The following is a 17,682-nucleotide window of genomic DNA, read 5'->3' on the forward strand; positions in this document are numbered from 1 at the left end:
ATATAAGCTAATACCAGCAATGTAACAATCCCTGTCAAGAGTAGAGACAATATCTTCAAACAAATAAGCATACTACCCAGGAACCAACTAAATAGCTTCGTCCAGACAGCACACGGCTAGCGTACAAGTCCCAACTAGCAAATAAAGTTTTGCAGTCAAAAGAGCAAAAAGTGTGTCAAATCCATTGGGACTATGATATATTCGGGCCTTTCCATTAAACTCTTTAATGCAAGCTTATGCGGATACATTTAAATGTATCCATTTGCAGATTAACAAAACTATTCTGGGGAAAATACTTATGGTAGATCATATATCCACTCGAGCGATATTTGCATATTATTTTATCTTTTACATCAGCTCCGCACAGGAGGCCACCAGCAATAAAAATTAACTCAGGGCTTACAACATCTTTGGGGATGTTGTGTGGAATATCGTTTTAGGGAAATGAAGGAGAGAAAGTTCTGGGAAGGATGGTTGACATTACGCATCTGCCGCCAAGATCTAGCAAACCTCATCCCATGAAACTAAACTAAACGTAGCAAATCACTTTGGTAACCTATGGCAGGGGTGTTGGTTATCCAATAAATGGTTCCCGAGGCTGCGGTAACCATAAATGCTTCCCAAATTAGAAAAACATTTTGACTAATCGCTTGCCATAATGTGCCAAATTTATAGAACCTAAAACATGTGATAGATGGTGAAATCTAGGTGGATTCATTGGCTTTAAACCGCAGTAATCAGTTTCGTGTTTCCATATTAATATTAGGAATGGTATTAATTAAATTTAAAAAATATATATATGACACCAATCGCTCAAGTGGATATACAATATTTATCTGGAAAGACGGTACATTTACAAATCATAATTTCGCAAAAAAAAAAAAAGTTATTTGTACCTATAAAAATAGAATTAGCCGGCGTGCAATTAAAATTTCGCATCGATTAAGTGACAATCAACTATCACTTGATATTCATTTTCACTCGTCTAGTTCATTCGTCATATGCCTTGTGCCAATTGGAAGTATGAAAAATAACTTTTATAAAATTAACCATGAATTTCACTGATGTAATATTGTTTTTTGAAATAGTTGATTTTATATACAAATACCAAAACAAACAATCTATAAGGAATATATGCAAGGAATCTCAATGTTTTTAAGCTCCCAATTGCTTTTTTCGTACTTCTTAAACAGTATTGTTTATTCTTTGACAATATTGTACACATAGACCACTCTTTTTTACATTTACAAGAGAATTCAGAGCATCTTTTCAACTGCAAGGAATAATATTAAAATATTTAGAAAGTTTACATACATAAGAAATAAAATTTTACTGTACATCAATTCTCCTAAAGAGTAAACCTCTACGCAGATATTGTAAGCAATATGATCAATACAAGTAGAACCATTTCTGGAGAAACCAAAAAATATTCACTATTTAGTTTTCTATCACATTACATAGAAAGTATCATCACAAAAATCGAGATATTATTAAAACCGTTATAATCTTTTGGCGGCGTTAACTAGCTCAGGTTTTTTCAATACCCCCCAAGCAAAATTACGGCAGCATAAATATGATCGCATCAACTGTCGATACAGCTGCATATATATGATCGTATCAACTGTCGATACAACTGCATATATATGATCGTATCAACTGTCGATACAGCTGCATATATATGATTGTATCAACTGTTGATACGGCTGCATATATATGATCGTATCAACTGTTGATACGGCTCCATATATATGATCGTATCAACAGTTATGATTGTGTCAACTGTTAATATGGCAAATTTTTTAAAATAAAGACAAACATTCCCGGGTTACGAATAACCTGACAATATTTGAAAATCTCCTACTACCACCACAGTAAGCTGAAAATGTTGCTTGTGTTGTGATGGAGGACTTAGCCAGCCGAGGAATTGAACACACTACGCCTGGGTGGGACCCAAACGCGATGTCAACTCGGCCACCGACCGGTCGAAATATATATATGATTGTGTCAACTGTTGATATGATAACGAGCAAAAGGTTAAGAGATTAAAATAAGCTGTAACATCTTCAGATATGGTTCTACATGCATAACGGAGCAGTTTCCCAGCAGACGGTAAATATTCTTTTATTTTCTACTGTAAGGAACTGAATGTTTCAGTCATTCAAATCACCATGAATGCTTCGTAATAAAAATTTAAAATATAATATAGTAATTAAGACTTAAAAACTAATAATTAAAATACCTAAATATGGATAAAGACGTTTTGATTTACACTGAAGTAGCATTACAGAGTAAAAGTCTAGAAGAGTATAATAATATAATTCCAAGTAGGCCATTGTGAGGAGATTCAGAAGATACTAGTCCAATACTTCAATTTAATACTTCAAATTGTTTAAACCATAATCACCAAGTTTTCAAAGGCATTTTTTTGCAATATCACAATAATAACAAATGTATTCACCATCATGCACTATTTATAGATCTAGCAATTATAGAGTTGACCCAGCAATACAAAAGTAGGATTGTGTGCATTGGTGCATATGTATAAACTTTCTACGGTGATGTCCTTGCGAAACGTCACTGAGAAACAGCCCTTTGTCTGTAATAAAAAGTGACAACTACGGGAATGGCATCGTGAACACAGGATATTAGGAAGGAATCTGACTTACCCAATTTTTTAAAATGCACATTTTTGTTTAGAATCAATATTATGGCACTGAGCGATCACTGGGCTGATCACTACAGCAGAACCTCATTAATTCGAAATCCATGGGACATCAAAAATCAAATTTCGAATTAACAAATTCCCATGCGATTCGAAATTTTATGAAAAAAAAAAAAAAAAAAAACGCCGAAAATCGAGTTTCTCGGCCGCCCTTTCAAGTCCGGATAGTATCTTAGGAGTAAATTAGTATTAATACGAATTATTCCTTTATTTTCGCGGCTGATTACCGTCGCGGCCGGCCCTTTAAATTCAGATATTCAAAATAAATTCATAAAAATAAATCGAGATTTTGCAGCCGATTACCGTCACGGCGGGCCCTTTGTAATTCACATATTCGAAATAAATTCGCAAAAATACGATATATTATATAAAAATACGTAAATCGAGATTTCGCAGATGATTTACGTCGCGGTGGGCCACTTGAAAATTCAAATATTCGAAATAAATTCGTAAAAAAGCGGTATATTTCCGTGGAAATCGAAATTTCGGGGCCGACCCTTTAAATTCATATATTTGGTGCTAATTCGTAAAACTACAACATATTTCCGCGTAAAATGTATTTTCTCGGCCCTTCGAAATAAATTGGGACATTCCAGTGTAAATCAATTCAGATTTACAAAATAATAATACTTATTAGGACAATGTATAACCACGTAAAAATACATTTTTCAGCGTTTTACCGCCACGGCTGTCTTTTAGATTCAGATTTAAGAAATTTTATGATTTATTTTCGCAAAATTCGAATTTTTCGAATTCCAAACAAAACCAAAACAAATTTTCGTGCGCGGACAAAAATAAATTTCGAATTATGAATTAAAAAACAATTTTGTATGAAATTTATTTTTCAATGGATATTTTTTTTAACGAAAATTTCGAATCAACGGGGTTCTACTGTACACAAGTTTCCATAATAGACTGACCGGTACAATTGTTGTAATCAATAATGTAATAATTAGGTATGTATTCCAACAGTCAGACAGGGGCAGGTAATGGACAACTGGTTGGATGGGGGAATGAGGGAACATATATTAAAGGGAGATCCATATAGTTGCGTCAACAGTATATGTTCGTAAATTTTTACAGAGTGTTCTTTTTATTATAGTAAAAATGAAAATTTTTCAATTTCAATAGTTTTTTTTTCATATTACAAGATTGAAACATGCTGTATGCAAACAATGCATCTTTGTGAGCACTGTCTTCGGATCAACTCTGGTTGCAATATCTATAAGTACAATAAAATCTAATCAGATAAAACTGTAATCACACACATGTATGTGCAATCTTTTATGTATCATTAAAAAGTCTTAAACTTGTTTTATTATTACTTATTAGTTTTATTATTAGTCGCTATTTTGATTATCTTTGATAAGAAAAAGTAATTTTCAGCCCTGGAAAAGTCAAGCAACAATTGTTTATTAATGCATTGTTCAGCATACAACAATAAATTAGAGACCTGCAATTTTGTCATTGCCATAGCGATTTATAGTGCAGAATTTCATTATTTATTGAACAATTTTATTTATTTATTTTCATAATTGATTAACCAGAAATATTGTAAAAGAGAAAAATATAAGAAATTTGCATATGTGTGGATTTACTTGATAACCATATAAATACAACATACCAAGAATTCTAAAATACGAATCGTAATGTAATTTGGAATTCTTGGTAAATATAGAAAAGCTTGAATAGCCATAAAATAGAAAAATGTCTAGAGGACGAATTTTAATTTTATCGTTAAGTTTAATATTTTGTGTTTTTAGTGTTATGTATATATTTAAGGAGAGTAACGCCATTTAATCAATACTAAAAGAAAAGCAAAAAATTCCAGGTCTCTAACAAGAACAAACGATAGAATACAAAATCAATAATAATTGTTTGTTCATAAAAAACAATTTATAAACATTAACAGCAAGTATATTTCATTTAAGTGTGTGATTTTAATTTCAGTGGTGTGTCACTAACAGCAATAAATAGCAGTCATTTTAATTAAGTTCATTGGAAGAAAAATTCAAGGAAAATTAAAATAAATTGCATACAAGCGATAAATATAACAGTGACGAAATTTAATCAGAATTTAGATTGGGACAACTAATTTACAGGCAATGCCGGAGAACTACTTGATAAGAATTTAACTTGCAAGGTCTAAAAAAAAATTATCAATGATTTAACAAGCAATGCCGAACTCTGAATTTCTATAATTTGATGACTATAGAATGGGGTAGGCATTCATTCAACAAGCAATGCCTAACACGAATATATCCAAAAAATATTTGATCAAATTTTAGAATGGATAATGCATTTATTCGCAATGCTTGGCTCAAATGCCTAAAATGATTTGATTGGAATTAAGAATGGTAAGGGCATTTAAGAAGCAATGTCCGATTGTAAATTAACATTTTTCAAAAACATTTAAAATGTAGCTAGATATTAATAAATGACTGATACAAATAAATCCCAAGACATAAAAAATAAAGACAGAGATTGACTATTGCGTTTTCAATGTATTTGCATTAGAGTGCAACAAAATGCAAATAAGCTTAGTTATTATACAGAATGTCTAAGGGTAAAGTGCACTAACTTCAGGATGTGAATCTAAATTATGGTAGAAGTAAAAAAGATAACTTGTCGAAATTCCAATGTTTATTTTCAAATACAAAAATATCTTTCCATAGAAGAATATTTATTTTCACATACATCAATTCAACTTTTTAACCTAATAACTTCCTTACAACATTGGAATTTCAAAAGGTTATTTATTTTTTTTACTTTTAAAATCATGTAGAATCACTTCCCGAAGTTAGCACACTTTACCCTCGGACACCCTGTACATATTCTGTTCACCTGATTATAATAGTGTAAGTAACCATAAATGAATAAATTTAATACAAGCAATAAGTAGTAAGTAAGCAGCATGCATTTTAAGTTTATTTTAAAATGATTTCTTTTCAGTGAAGTATTTATTGACAGAATTTGCACTCTTGTAATGTTTATAATTCCACAAAATAATAATACTTTAATAAGTAAATACTTTAAAATAAACACTTAAATAGGCTTTGGAAAACTTTTGATTAAAAAATATGTTTTGTAAAATGTTAATTACAGAGAGAGAAACGTATGGTGGTGATTGATACCAAAAATGATATCGGCACTACTGTGGAATTCTTATTTTCTGTTCCCTATCTTCTAGGGCACGGCTTGATAGCAAGACAAATGTTTTACCTGATAAACATATAATATATCAATTCACTGTAAAATACGAAGGAAAAAAAGTGATTTTTTTTTAAACCGTGGCAATGACTAACAGTCGTAAAATCTTTTGTGTCCTAATATGGCAGAGATTATTATCAATGAAAATACAGTATTAACAATGACGTCAAAGTATAAAATATTCTACAGGCATAATGCATTATAATTATTTTATGACATTGTTAGGTCACAATAGGCAGTTAGAATCACTAGTGCCGAACAGAGAAGCATAAGATTATTGATTTTATGCGTCTCTTTCCTATTATAATTCGCACAATCTTCTGTTTATGTGACGTACATATAATAATAATTATTATTGAGCTTTCGCAAATGTAAATGCTTAACTACCGCATGTCGTAAATGTTTCAAAAGAAAAAAAACAGCAAAATTTATACTTTTGACAACATGCAACAATGTGTAGATATTTTTGTGTTCGACAAGGCACTTTTTATATTAACATTCATTGTTTAACATCATTAAATATAATATAATAATAGGATATTAGCTTCTGCAATAGATCTTTGTAGATAACAGCTACATATCAGGATCATATAGTTTACAAAGTGGTAGTTGAACATCGAGCAATTGAAATAGACTGATTGCAACATTGATTAAAATTAGGACAAACAATTAGATTATTAACGTCGAAACCTTGATTGTCAACAAAAATGTATTATTTATAGTAAAAAACCGTCATCAATCAAGGTGTGAACATCATACTTTGTTCAACTTGGCAGACAAAGAGAAAATATCAGTAGAATGAAATAAACAATCAATGACTTATTATTTTTCTATTGAATACAAGCGAGAACAATAATGAGGCATGTTTGTTTATTTAATTGAACACATTTGCAATAAATCATGGATGTAAACAAGATAGCCATCTGACTGCATATTGCAACAGATGTAAGCTGATGATTTTCAATAAATGCAATTTATTGATATATAAAATAATAATGTGAAAACCACATTTGCTTACGGAAGTAACTATAGATTTATACACGGTGTCACGGTTGTTTCAAAAAGCAGAACTCAAAAAGTTTTTTTTCAGTCTAAGTTAGGCCCATCGATCTCGAAACAAATAGCATTTAAAAAAAAAAAAAAGCATTTTTTGGTTTGCCGCTCAGATTATTTAAAGCCGATTGAACATGATTCCGATAAAGCACATGACATGGGGAATTACAGTAAAATGTTTAATCTTAAATTATATTTTCATGTGATTTGACATAATGCATGAATTAAAGCAATAATTTAGTTTTTTTATCACTAACTTGATGTTAATATTTTGGCTTACCGGTTTTGCATTAAACAATTTTCGGTTACAGTTATTTAAAAAGAAAAAGAGAGAAACAAAATTCCCGGGTAACGAATAACTCGACAATATTTGAACTCTTACTACTTCCATCAAGCTAAAAAAATTGATTATGCAATGATAAGAGGACATAGCTACGGAAGATTGAACCCTCGATGCTTTTGTCGTCTCCATTTTAGCTTTTAACTGTAAAAGCTTGATTAAAGTGAAACTGTTAAGGTACAATATTGTAAGAAAATGAATGTGAAAAACAAATTATTGCTTAATTTCATGCTTAGTATACATTTTGATGTGAAAAATCATTATAAATAGAACTTGGCTAGCGTTGCTACCAGCCTCCTTGATAAAAAAAACTTTTTTGAATCCTTAATAAAAATAAATCACTTAATTGTTTGATGTTTGCACTAGAGAAACGAAATAAAAAATCTTCAAAAATTTGGCAGTACACTCACAAATTTCAGGATGAATATATACATCGTAATGCAAAAAATCACAATAATTATTTGTATTTTTTAAATATTTCAAGGTTTAGTGTCGTCTGCGATTTGGCACAGGGTTTGGCTGTCTTTGTCTTGCGAGATCTTCTTCTCCAAGACGGCCCGGAGCACCTTCTCATCTCCAATGAGGAACATGGCTTCATCGTAGGTGGGCGGGGGGATCTCCGTGTTGCTGGAGGACTGCTGGACCGAGGCTCCCCCGATGATGAGAGCGTCGTAGGCGGGGGGGAGGGTGGCTGTGGATGCGGTCCGATTCACCTGACTGTTGGTGAAGTTCTGCTCAGCTTGGGCGGCAGCCAAATCCTACAAAAAATTACATTACCATCAAAAGAACTAGATTACTGCCGGAAGAAAAGATAAGTATAATTATTTAAGATTTGAAAGTAGATTGAATGCTGTAAAGGTAGAAATGGTGTAGTAACAAATTAGTTAAAAATTTTATGGCCAATATTATTATGGTATAATCTGTTTAACATCTGCCTTGATGATGGAAGCTGCAATGCTGTATGAAATGGTTTTTTTTACATTACCCCCACACAGGAGGCCCTGAGTGAAATTATTTTGAGCCTGTCATCTTTTGGGATGCTTTGCGGAGGGTCTATTTTTTAAGGAAAGGAAGGAGAGGAAGTTCTAGGAAGGTAAAGGGTTTGAGTGTTGGGTAGAAATCGAGGGATCAGTGTATCCAGGAGTGAAGGATATATGAATACATCCCTCCCACTGCAGCGCAAGGCGATGGGTCGAGAGACCAGTAGGAGAAGTCAAAGGATCTCCCCAAATCAGCCTCTCTCGATCTGGCACGCCACGCAGCTGGTGGGCAGGCGCATCCTGAACACACCTCATAAAAGAAACTCAATGCTCAAACCACAGAAGTCTAATAACATAATTCAGTCAATTCAGTTTTTCCTCGGTCTTTTTAAAACAATTTTGATATAACATGGTCAACAAACCGTAGTGGTAATATCGATTTTATTAGAATCCTAAATTTTCCCCGTGGCAAAGATTACTCAATAATAGTGTAGGAATAAATAATAATGTTTTATTTGACATCCTGGAGTGATTTTCATACAGTATAACTTTCCCCATCTACTCCCATTTTCCGATATATTATGCACTGCATTTTTTACAATCTCTGGAACGTATCTCTCTTGTTAAATCAGAATTAAGTGTTTTAATTCAATGTTGAAAGTAATTACACAGTATATATTTGAGGAAAAAATTAGGATTAGAGATTATTAAAATGTTCGTTATTTTGGTCAAGGAAAACTGCATAATAAAAAAGTAGGGTTTTGATAATTTTATCTTCATCACTGACTCAACATTGAGTCACGAAGGAATGATTAAAAACGTTGAGTGAAATTTAATCTCGGTATAGTATTGATAATAGATCTAAACTGTAAAAAATGCTGACTGTTGCAGCAAAAATTTTTAAAAACACGTACTACCGATATTCTGCCAAGGTGATTAAAGCGAAAGCGAAATAAGGTAATCTTTTAGGACACACGTAACATGTCAATCATTTTATTTTATCATTTTTTTTCTCGTTTGGCATACTAAATGTTATAATCATATTGAAATTACATCAAATAAAGCTTTGTAAATGTTGAGTTTTGTATCAAGAATATGTAGACAATTAAAAAAATTATCAAACCATAAAAAAAAACTACATTTAAAAATGAAAATATGTAACTGTGTTGTCATTTCTTGTTGTATCTTATCCATGTTTTTTTTTTCTTTTTTCTTTCTGTACTTGTTTTCTATTGTTGTTTGTTCTACTTAACGTGTCATTATTTTAATTTTTAATTTTTATGCTGTATTGAATGTGAAACTCATATTTGATATCAAAATACCGTTGTAAAATTGTACCTACTACCTCCTACATATGAATTGTAAGTTCCTCCTGTCCTAAAATGAACTCCGGGATTGCTCTAGCAAGAAATAAACACAATAAAAAAATTAAACATGTCATTGGTTAGGAGTCAGATTGAGTACAACTCAATCGTACGGGCACCAAATTATGCTATTCATTCTCTCACGATAGAAAGAATTCAAAATAAATTTTTAAGATTTTTTAACTTTAGAATGGGTATATGTCATTCACGATTATCTACTATTTCAGCTAAATTTATTAAAATCATCTGAAAGTAATAAGTAAATAAATTACAGCCCTGAACTATTCTGCCGTGGAAAATAAAAACACAGTAATTTATTAAAATAATCTGAACGTAACAAAGAAGATGACAGTAATAAGTAAATAAATTACAGCCCTGAACTATTCTGCCGTGGAAAATAAAAATACAGTAATTTATTAAAATAATCTGAACGTAACAAAGAAGATGACAGTAATAAGTAAATAAATTACAGCCCTGAACTATTCTGCCGTGGAAAATAAAAACACAGTAATTTATTAAAATAATCTGAACATAACAAAGAAGATGAGAGTAATAAGTAAATAAATTACAGCCCTGAACTATTCTGCCGTGGAAAATAAAAACACAGTTTCTTGCTTGAGAGTTCCGAGGAAGGCACTGTGTTTTTAGTTACCGCAGCAGTATTATATTTGAGTTCTTTCCATATATCTTGCAAAAAAACATCGAGGCAATATCTACCGTTTTATTGTGACAACTCCAACAGGGCTTCACAATTGTATACTCCCGTTCGCCGTATACAGAATTTGGGTAGTGATTATAAGGATGCTGTTGACAATTTTAACTATATAAACAGGTCTTAGTAGAATGTATACAGGAAAGAAGATCGACAAATCTAAATCAACAAACTGCTTAGCTCTGCTTCGACTTGTTTCATTTATTTATTATGCTATATATTCCCAATCTGCTATTTTTCCATCTTGCATGATGGTGTATTTTGTTTTTGTGAAGTTATGATTATTTAGATGTTCTTTGTGTGAAAAAATAATAATAAACATGTAATATCCCAGCAAATTCAAAATAAATAAATATTTATACTGATCGTAGCCAGCAATTCTAAAAGTTTACTGTAAATAATAATAATAGTATGAAATCATAAAATTGATTCGTTAACCAAAACAAAAACAATGTTTTGAATTTTAAATTTGTTTCATCTACTCTATTTTGAGGATGCATGGGACCCAATATGATGGTAAGTACAGTTCTCTCATAGATAATATTTACATGCTCTGTAAAAACATTGTCAATGTTGTTGAAATTTTTTATCACTTCTGGGTAAACATTGTTGTGTAAAGATTATTATAAACATTACTTATAAGCACAGACAAGCTTGCAAAATACAATTATGTATGAAATCTGGCTGAATTATACATAGATAGATATTAACATCGGTGTAATTAAGCCAGTATATAATGTATGACCTACGTTTTGTGGAAACAAGGAAAACATCTTCATTGCAATAAAAAAGGAATCAAACTGAAGGCCATTTAAATATAAAAATGAGTGTAAAGTGTCTATGTGATGTAAACAATACACAATTTTGCATATAATATGTTTCACTCAATAATTCCCATGCTATTTTAAGTTTGCTCAGAAAATAGAAAGTTGCACGTATCGTGGAAGAAAGGTGTTTTTGTAAACAACACGATTTTATATATTATGATAGGTTGACAACTTACTATAAAAATAGCTCGCTGGTGTAGCAGCATTCGTATGACGCTTTTCCGCCGCAGGTAGAGCATACTCTTGACTGCAACCATCATGCCAGAACAGATGAATATCGGCCCCACCAGCCACATGTGGCCTAAATTGTTAAAAATATAGCCATCAGCATCACCGAGGGCTAGCACTGTTATCACTGTCCCCACTGAAAATAGCACCATGGACAGCACAAAGTATGAATAGCTCGTACAGTCGCATCTTCCGAACCTCTGGTCTTCGTCAAAGTCAATTTCTCTTTGCCGAAGACGATGCAAGCGTTGACGAATGAAAGGACTATCGAATACGGTAGCCATTTTAAAGCATTCTCCAAACGTCAAGCCTAATATTATTTAAAAGCTTGCGGACGCAACTTTAACCCTAATTTCTAGTTACCATTATTTTTAAGGAAACAACACCGACGAATTTAGATTTTCTAAATGTCTGCCGAAGCATGACATTCAAGACAAACACGGACACTTTCGGGATGAATCGGAAACTGTTTTGAGAATGCAAATGCAATGCATTTATTGGTGACATGAAATAAAATCGATATTGAAATGCACCGAGTATCGAATGACCGACATTGAAAATATTAACGTTAAAGGACCCCTTCATGGGACAACTGGAACACAGATGGACGACCTTGGACATGAAGTATTATTTAAATTGGGAAAATAATATTTGAAGAAATTGTTTATTTAATTTAATTAAAAATGAAAACAACGGAAAATATTTTTTATCAGTAATAAAAATTTCTGCAATATTGTGTAGAATTTGATGATTTCTGTGTGTACCTTATTTATAAAAAACTTAATAATTTATTGTATTATTCTTATGGAAAAATAGTCGTTATGATAATGTGCCTTAAAACTATTTTTGTGTACTAACAAAAATTCACTTTTCGCACGTTGTACAGTGATGATTCATGACGTTTATTGAGTTGACTGCTTCTGTGGATTGTGATAAGAAAAACGGAGAAGTTTAGTTTGACATACAGAGAGATTTCTTTTTGCGTCATTTTGCAAGTGAATTTTAGTGGCTAAAATCCATTGTTATGTTTTAATAAAGATGTCAAACTGTTATAATTTAAATTTTATTTTAGTTTTGCTGATTTCATCGCAACTTGGTCAGTATTTCAGAGGAATTACGATGTTTTCAATATTAAAAATGTAAACATTCAATCTGTCTAAGGAATGCCTTTTGTTTTTCAGTGTTGTGTTACGGTAGTAGCGATTACTATGTGAGGATAGCGAATAATGGACCCGTGGTTCTGGGGGCAAACATAACCTTTACAGCGGAGATTTTGGACGAATATGGTCGTAATCCAAGCGGGGAATTGCGATTCGTATGGGAGGACGATGCATTACCACCACACAGCGCAACGGTATGGTTCATTATTTTCTCCATTATTATGGTTATGGCGTAGATGCATTCTGGCAATGGACCAAAATGAATTCTTACCTTTAGTTGGTTTTATAGTAAAAACCTAACAGTTGATTAGCAATATTATGTTTCGTTTCATTGATCCTTCCTTCAAGATTCAAGGCAAACATGTGCTAGTTTAATAATTATGTAAATTTGTCAAATACTGTTTTGATTTTTAAAGTGGAAATATCATACACACACTTTAAATTTAGTTGAATCAAAAGAATATCAACCAAACCCCATCTTTAAATTTGGGTATATGCTGACTACGAGTGCCCAGTAAAATTTAACACTTTCCCGGCATAATTACTAATTCCTGATGATCTCAAACTGTGCCCGTGGTATTGTTCTCAGGTGCAAAGCTTTCACTTAGAACAAATTTCACTTCGTTTAATTTTTACACTCAAAATAAATATGACATATTTATCAAAATATCCCACTTCGCGGCCATTTTACATCGTACTTTTTGCCGGGAACTTGATGGGAGTCGCTATATGCACAGCGACTAATCGACAGGGGGCGTGGCCAACATATCCGAGCATACCCGAAGTGAAGTATAGGTATAAAAGGGACATTTTCTTTTGAATCACAAACCATGTTACACAAACCTAGCGTAGCCGCTAAACTAATTGAAAACTGGGATGTTTTTCTTGCCTTGACGCGAGCAGGCGGTATTAAGGGGACACTTTCTTTTGAATCACAAACCATGTTACACAAACCTAGCGTAGCCGCTAAACTAATTGAAAACTGGGATGTTTTTCTTGCCTTGACGCGAGCAGGCGGTATTAAGGGGACACTTTCTTTTGAATCACAAACCATGTTACACAAACCTAGCGTAGCCGCTAAACTACTTGAAAACTGGGATGTTTTTCTTGCCTTGACGCGAGCAGGCGGTATTAAGGGGACACTTTCTTTTGAATCACAAACCATGTTACACAAACCTAGCGTAGCCGCTAAACTAATTGAAAACTGGGATGTTTTTCTTGCCTTGACGCGAGCAGGCGGTATTAAGGGGACACTTTCTTTTGAATCACAAACCATGTTACACAAACCTAGCGTAGCCGCTAAACTACTTGAAAACTGGGATGTTTTTCTTGCCTTGACGCGAGCAGACGGTATTAAGGGGACACTTTCTTTTGAATCACAAACCATGTTACACAAACCTAGCGTAGCCGCTAAACTACTTGAAAACTGGGATGTTTGTCTTGCCTTGACGCGAGCAGGCGCTATAAAGGGGGCACTTTCTTTTGTATCACAAACCATGTTACACAAACCTAGCGTAGTTCTAAAAAGGTTTGTTTACATTATATTATTACAACGCCATTTCTGACGTTTCGTTTCACCGCCCACCGCGTTTCACTGATTTTGCAACTCGGAACACCTCGGGTATGCTCGGATATGTTGGCCACGCCCCCTGTCGACTAGTCGCTGTGCATATAGCGAAATCAACATGGCCGCTTATAATTTGTTAATAAATGTCGTTCTCAAATTATTTTCTGTTTTTTTCCATGTTTTTCCTTTATTATTTCAACTAAAATGAAGCATAATACGTTTGCCCCAAGGTAAGTTCATAATTACTTCTCATACCGTCGAGATTTGGCTTAATTTGACAATTTTAGCGCAAAAACAGTGAGGGCACTGATAGACAGCAAGTTCCTAAATTTGTTATAGCACCCTAATTGATTCATTTCCATGTCAAGCTCTAGGACACCTTGTTAAATAATACATTTCCTTGTTAAGCTCTGGGACACCTTGTTAAATAATACATTTCCATGTTAAACTCTAGGACAACCTAGTTAAATTATTTATTGATATTCATGTCATGCTCTGGGACACCTTGTTAAATAATACATTTCCTTGTCAAGCTCTAGGACAACCTAGTTAAATTATTTATTGATTTCCATGTCATGCTCTGGGACACCTTGTTCAATAATAAATTTCCTTGTCATGCTCTGGGACCCCTTGTTAAATAATACATTTCCATGTGAAGCTCTAGGACAACCTAGTTAAATTATTTATTAATTTCCATGTCATGCTCTGGGACACCTTGTTCAATAATAAATTTCCTTGTCATGCTCTGGGACCCCTTGTTAAATAATACATTTTCATGTGAAGCTCTAGGACAACCTAGTTAAATTATTTATTAATTTCCATGTCATGCTCTGGGACACCTTGTTCAATAATAAATTTCCTTGTCATGCTCTGGGACCCCTTGTTAAATAATACATTTTCATGTGAAGCTCTAGGACAACCTAGTTAAATTATTTATTAATTTCCATGTCATGCTCTGGGACACCTTGTTCAATAATAAATTTCCTTGTCATGCTCTGGGACCCCTTGTTAAATAATACATTTCCATGTGAAGCTCTAGGACAACCTAGTTAAATTATTTATTAATTTCCATGTCATGCTCTGGGACACCTTGTTCAATAATAAATTTCCTTGTCATGCTCTGGGACCCCTTGTTAAATAATACATTTTCATGTGAAGCTCTAGGACAACCTAGTTAAATTATTTATTAATTTCCATGTCATGCTCTGGGACACCTTGTTCAATAATAAATTTCCTTGTCATGCTCTGGGACCCCTTGTTAAATAATACATTTTCATGTCAAGCTCTAGGACAACCTAGTTAAATTATTTATTAATTTCCATGTCATGCTCTGGGACACCTTGTTCAATAATAAATTTCCTTGTCATGCTCTGGGACCCCTTGTTAAATAATACATTTTCATGTCAAGCTCTAGGACAACCTAGTTAAATTATTTAATAATTTCCATGTCATGCTCTGGGACACCCTGTTAAATAATACATTTCCATGTCAAGCTCTGGGACAACATAGTTGACATCCTATTGATTTTATTTATAGAAACAATCATTACATTGGTTTCAGTGATTTATTTTATTTATAGTTAATTACGCTGACGTGTACCCGCTGTTGCTCGATTTTTCTCTACTTTCTATAAATATAAATTGCATTTATCATATATACAAACCTTCCGAAAGGAAAACCCTATCAACATCCATTGCGTAGATTAGAAGAACTAATCGCACAAACAGGCAGACGCGGAAAGCGACTTTATTTTAGTACAATAGAGATATTTATATTTAGTAACTACGGGGTGATGTGCATAGTCTGCAGGTGTGTGTATGTGTGAGTATGTTTGTAGGTGTGAGAAGTGGTGATCTGTGAAGGTATTTGTATGCCCATTGGACAGTTCGTATCATTGACATTAAAATTAGCTGCTGCATTTGTTTTGTGTGTATGTTGAAATTATTTAGTGAAGTTCGATAGTCGATTTTATTGTTTAAAATTCTATGTATAAATGTTAAAATCAGCTACTGATCGCCTTTGTTGCAAAATTTGAAATGTACATTGAAATCACAGACATATGAATATTAATAGACTAGAAATTAAGGGTGAGGGGTAAAATCAACTGTTGAAGAACGAAGAGGGTAAAGCTGACTGTGATTCGTCAATAAATCAATCTGATAGTATATAGGCATCTCGCCTTATAATCACCATTTAGTTCTTAAAAGTAAAATCTGCTTTTGAATGAATAGACATTTTTACATGGGAGCGCAAATTACTCGCCACGTTAAGTCCAAATTCGGCAAAAAAAATTTCTTCTATTTTAGAATATTTAGTTTACGTATTTGGTTAAGACACTTTTATAAATGTTCATAATTTACTTCCCAGTAACAACGATGCGCACACTTGAGAATCGCTACATTCGACCAATGTTGGAGGGTTGTCACAACCGCTCTGTACCTATTAATAAAATATTGAAATCTTAACAATATATAACATTTCACTTTTAAGAAGATAATAGAAAAGTAAAACAAATGAAATTATATACACACAGCTTTTACCAGCGATTTCTAAGAGTATTTGGAGTAAAAATTTGGACAACATTTTGCCTTCCGATGACACTTTTTCAATTACATTTTTCGATCTCACATCGCCACTCGGTATAACCTAGCGCATTACGTGATATTCACTCCTTCTCGTTCCAGCAGTACCGTACATACGAAACAAGCGCGTACCTAACACGTGGTCCGTTGCGATGTGTGATAGTATGAAAGATAATATGTGATCGGTGGCGACATGCGATAGAAAAATATAATATTTTTAATTTTAATAGATAAAAAAATGTCATCGGACAGCAAAATGACACATACATTTTTCATTCCAAACATGCTCACTGTATCTACATTTTACTTCCAAACATACCAATTTTCACAATTGATAACCAACCATTTATCCTATATTAAGTGTTGTTTATGAGTTGTGTAAAGTTCAAAACTCGTTTAGTAATAACGCCCTTAAAGTGGAATAAATTTAAAAATTATTGGTTTATTATCCTTTATTAATACGACGGAGTTCCAAATGATACTATATGTATTTTATCAAAGCGCAAAAGGCGAAGGCACATCCCTGATTCTTGTGCACGGCTTTGTGTTTCGCGTCCATCGCGTGATAGTATTTGTTTCTAAAACTGATCCATATTATACGATGTGAATAAGGTTAAAACAAAGTAAAATAATGCTTACCTATGGAATGTAATATGACAAATGGGTTTATTCTCTTTTTCACTTCTATTTTTACAAGTTTTCATAGCGCAAGCCACTATTTTGCCGTGTTATTTCGTAAAATGAACTCGACCATAGCTTGACGCTAGTTCGCACAAGAATGATGACGTCACATTCTCAAGATTCAAGGGAGGCCATACGCGAGCCCAGCCGGCTCCAATGGAACCGGTATGGGGAGTGGGGAATAATACGCTTTTAATCACTTAGCGCAGGTCTACTAATATTCATATGTCTATGATTGAAATTTATTTTTGAATTT

The 17,682-nt window shown here is 33.1% G+C and overlaps 2 protein-coding genes across 2 annotated transcripts in view; one reads left to right on the forward strand and one right to left on the reverse strand.

Moving 5' to 3' along the window:
* Window positions 1-3,496: 3,496 nt before the first annotated feature.
* On the reverse strand, window positions 3,497-11,915 carry LOC149419483 (uncharacterized). Its single transcript, XM_089638333.1, has 2 exons — window positions 11,385-11,915; window positions 3,497-8,083 (listed from the first exon to the last, which is right to left on the reverse strand). The coding sequence occupies exons 1-2, from the start codon at window positions 11,718-11,720 to the stop codon at window positions 7,805-7,807; spliced, it is 615 nt and encodes a 204-aa protein (XP_089494459.1). The 5' UTR covers window positions 11,721-11,915; the 3' UTR covers window positions 3,497-7,804.
* Window positions 11,916-12,377: 462 nt separating this feature from the next.
* The window catches only part of LOC149419484 (uncharacterized), a 29,524-nt gene continuing 24,219 nt past the window's right edge, over window positions 12,378-17,682 (forward strand). The window contains exons 1-2 of the mRNA XM_089638334.1: window positions 12,378-12,532; window positions 12,618-12,790. Coding sequence (XP_089494460.1) covers window positions 12,475-12,532; window positions 12,618-12,790 — 231 coding nt within the window. The 5' untranslated portion in view covers window positions 12,378-12,474. The remainder of the gene's footprint in view (window positions 12,533-12,617; window positions 12,791-17,682) is intronic.

Source organism: Hesperophylax consimilis, chromosome 12 (assembly GCF_061612785.1).
Source record: "Hesperophylax consimilis isolate HC1 chromosome 12, BYU_Hcon_1.0, whole genome shotgun sequence".
Classification (NCBI taxonomy): domain Eukaryota; kingdom Metazoa; phylum Arthropoda; class Insecta; order Trichoptera; family Limnephilidae; genus Hesperophylax; species Hesperophylax consimilis.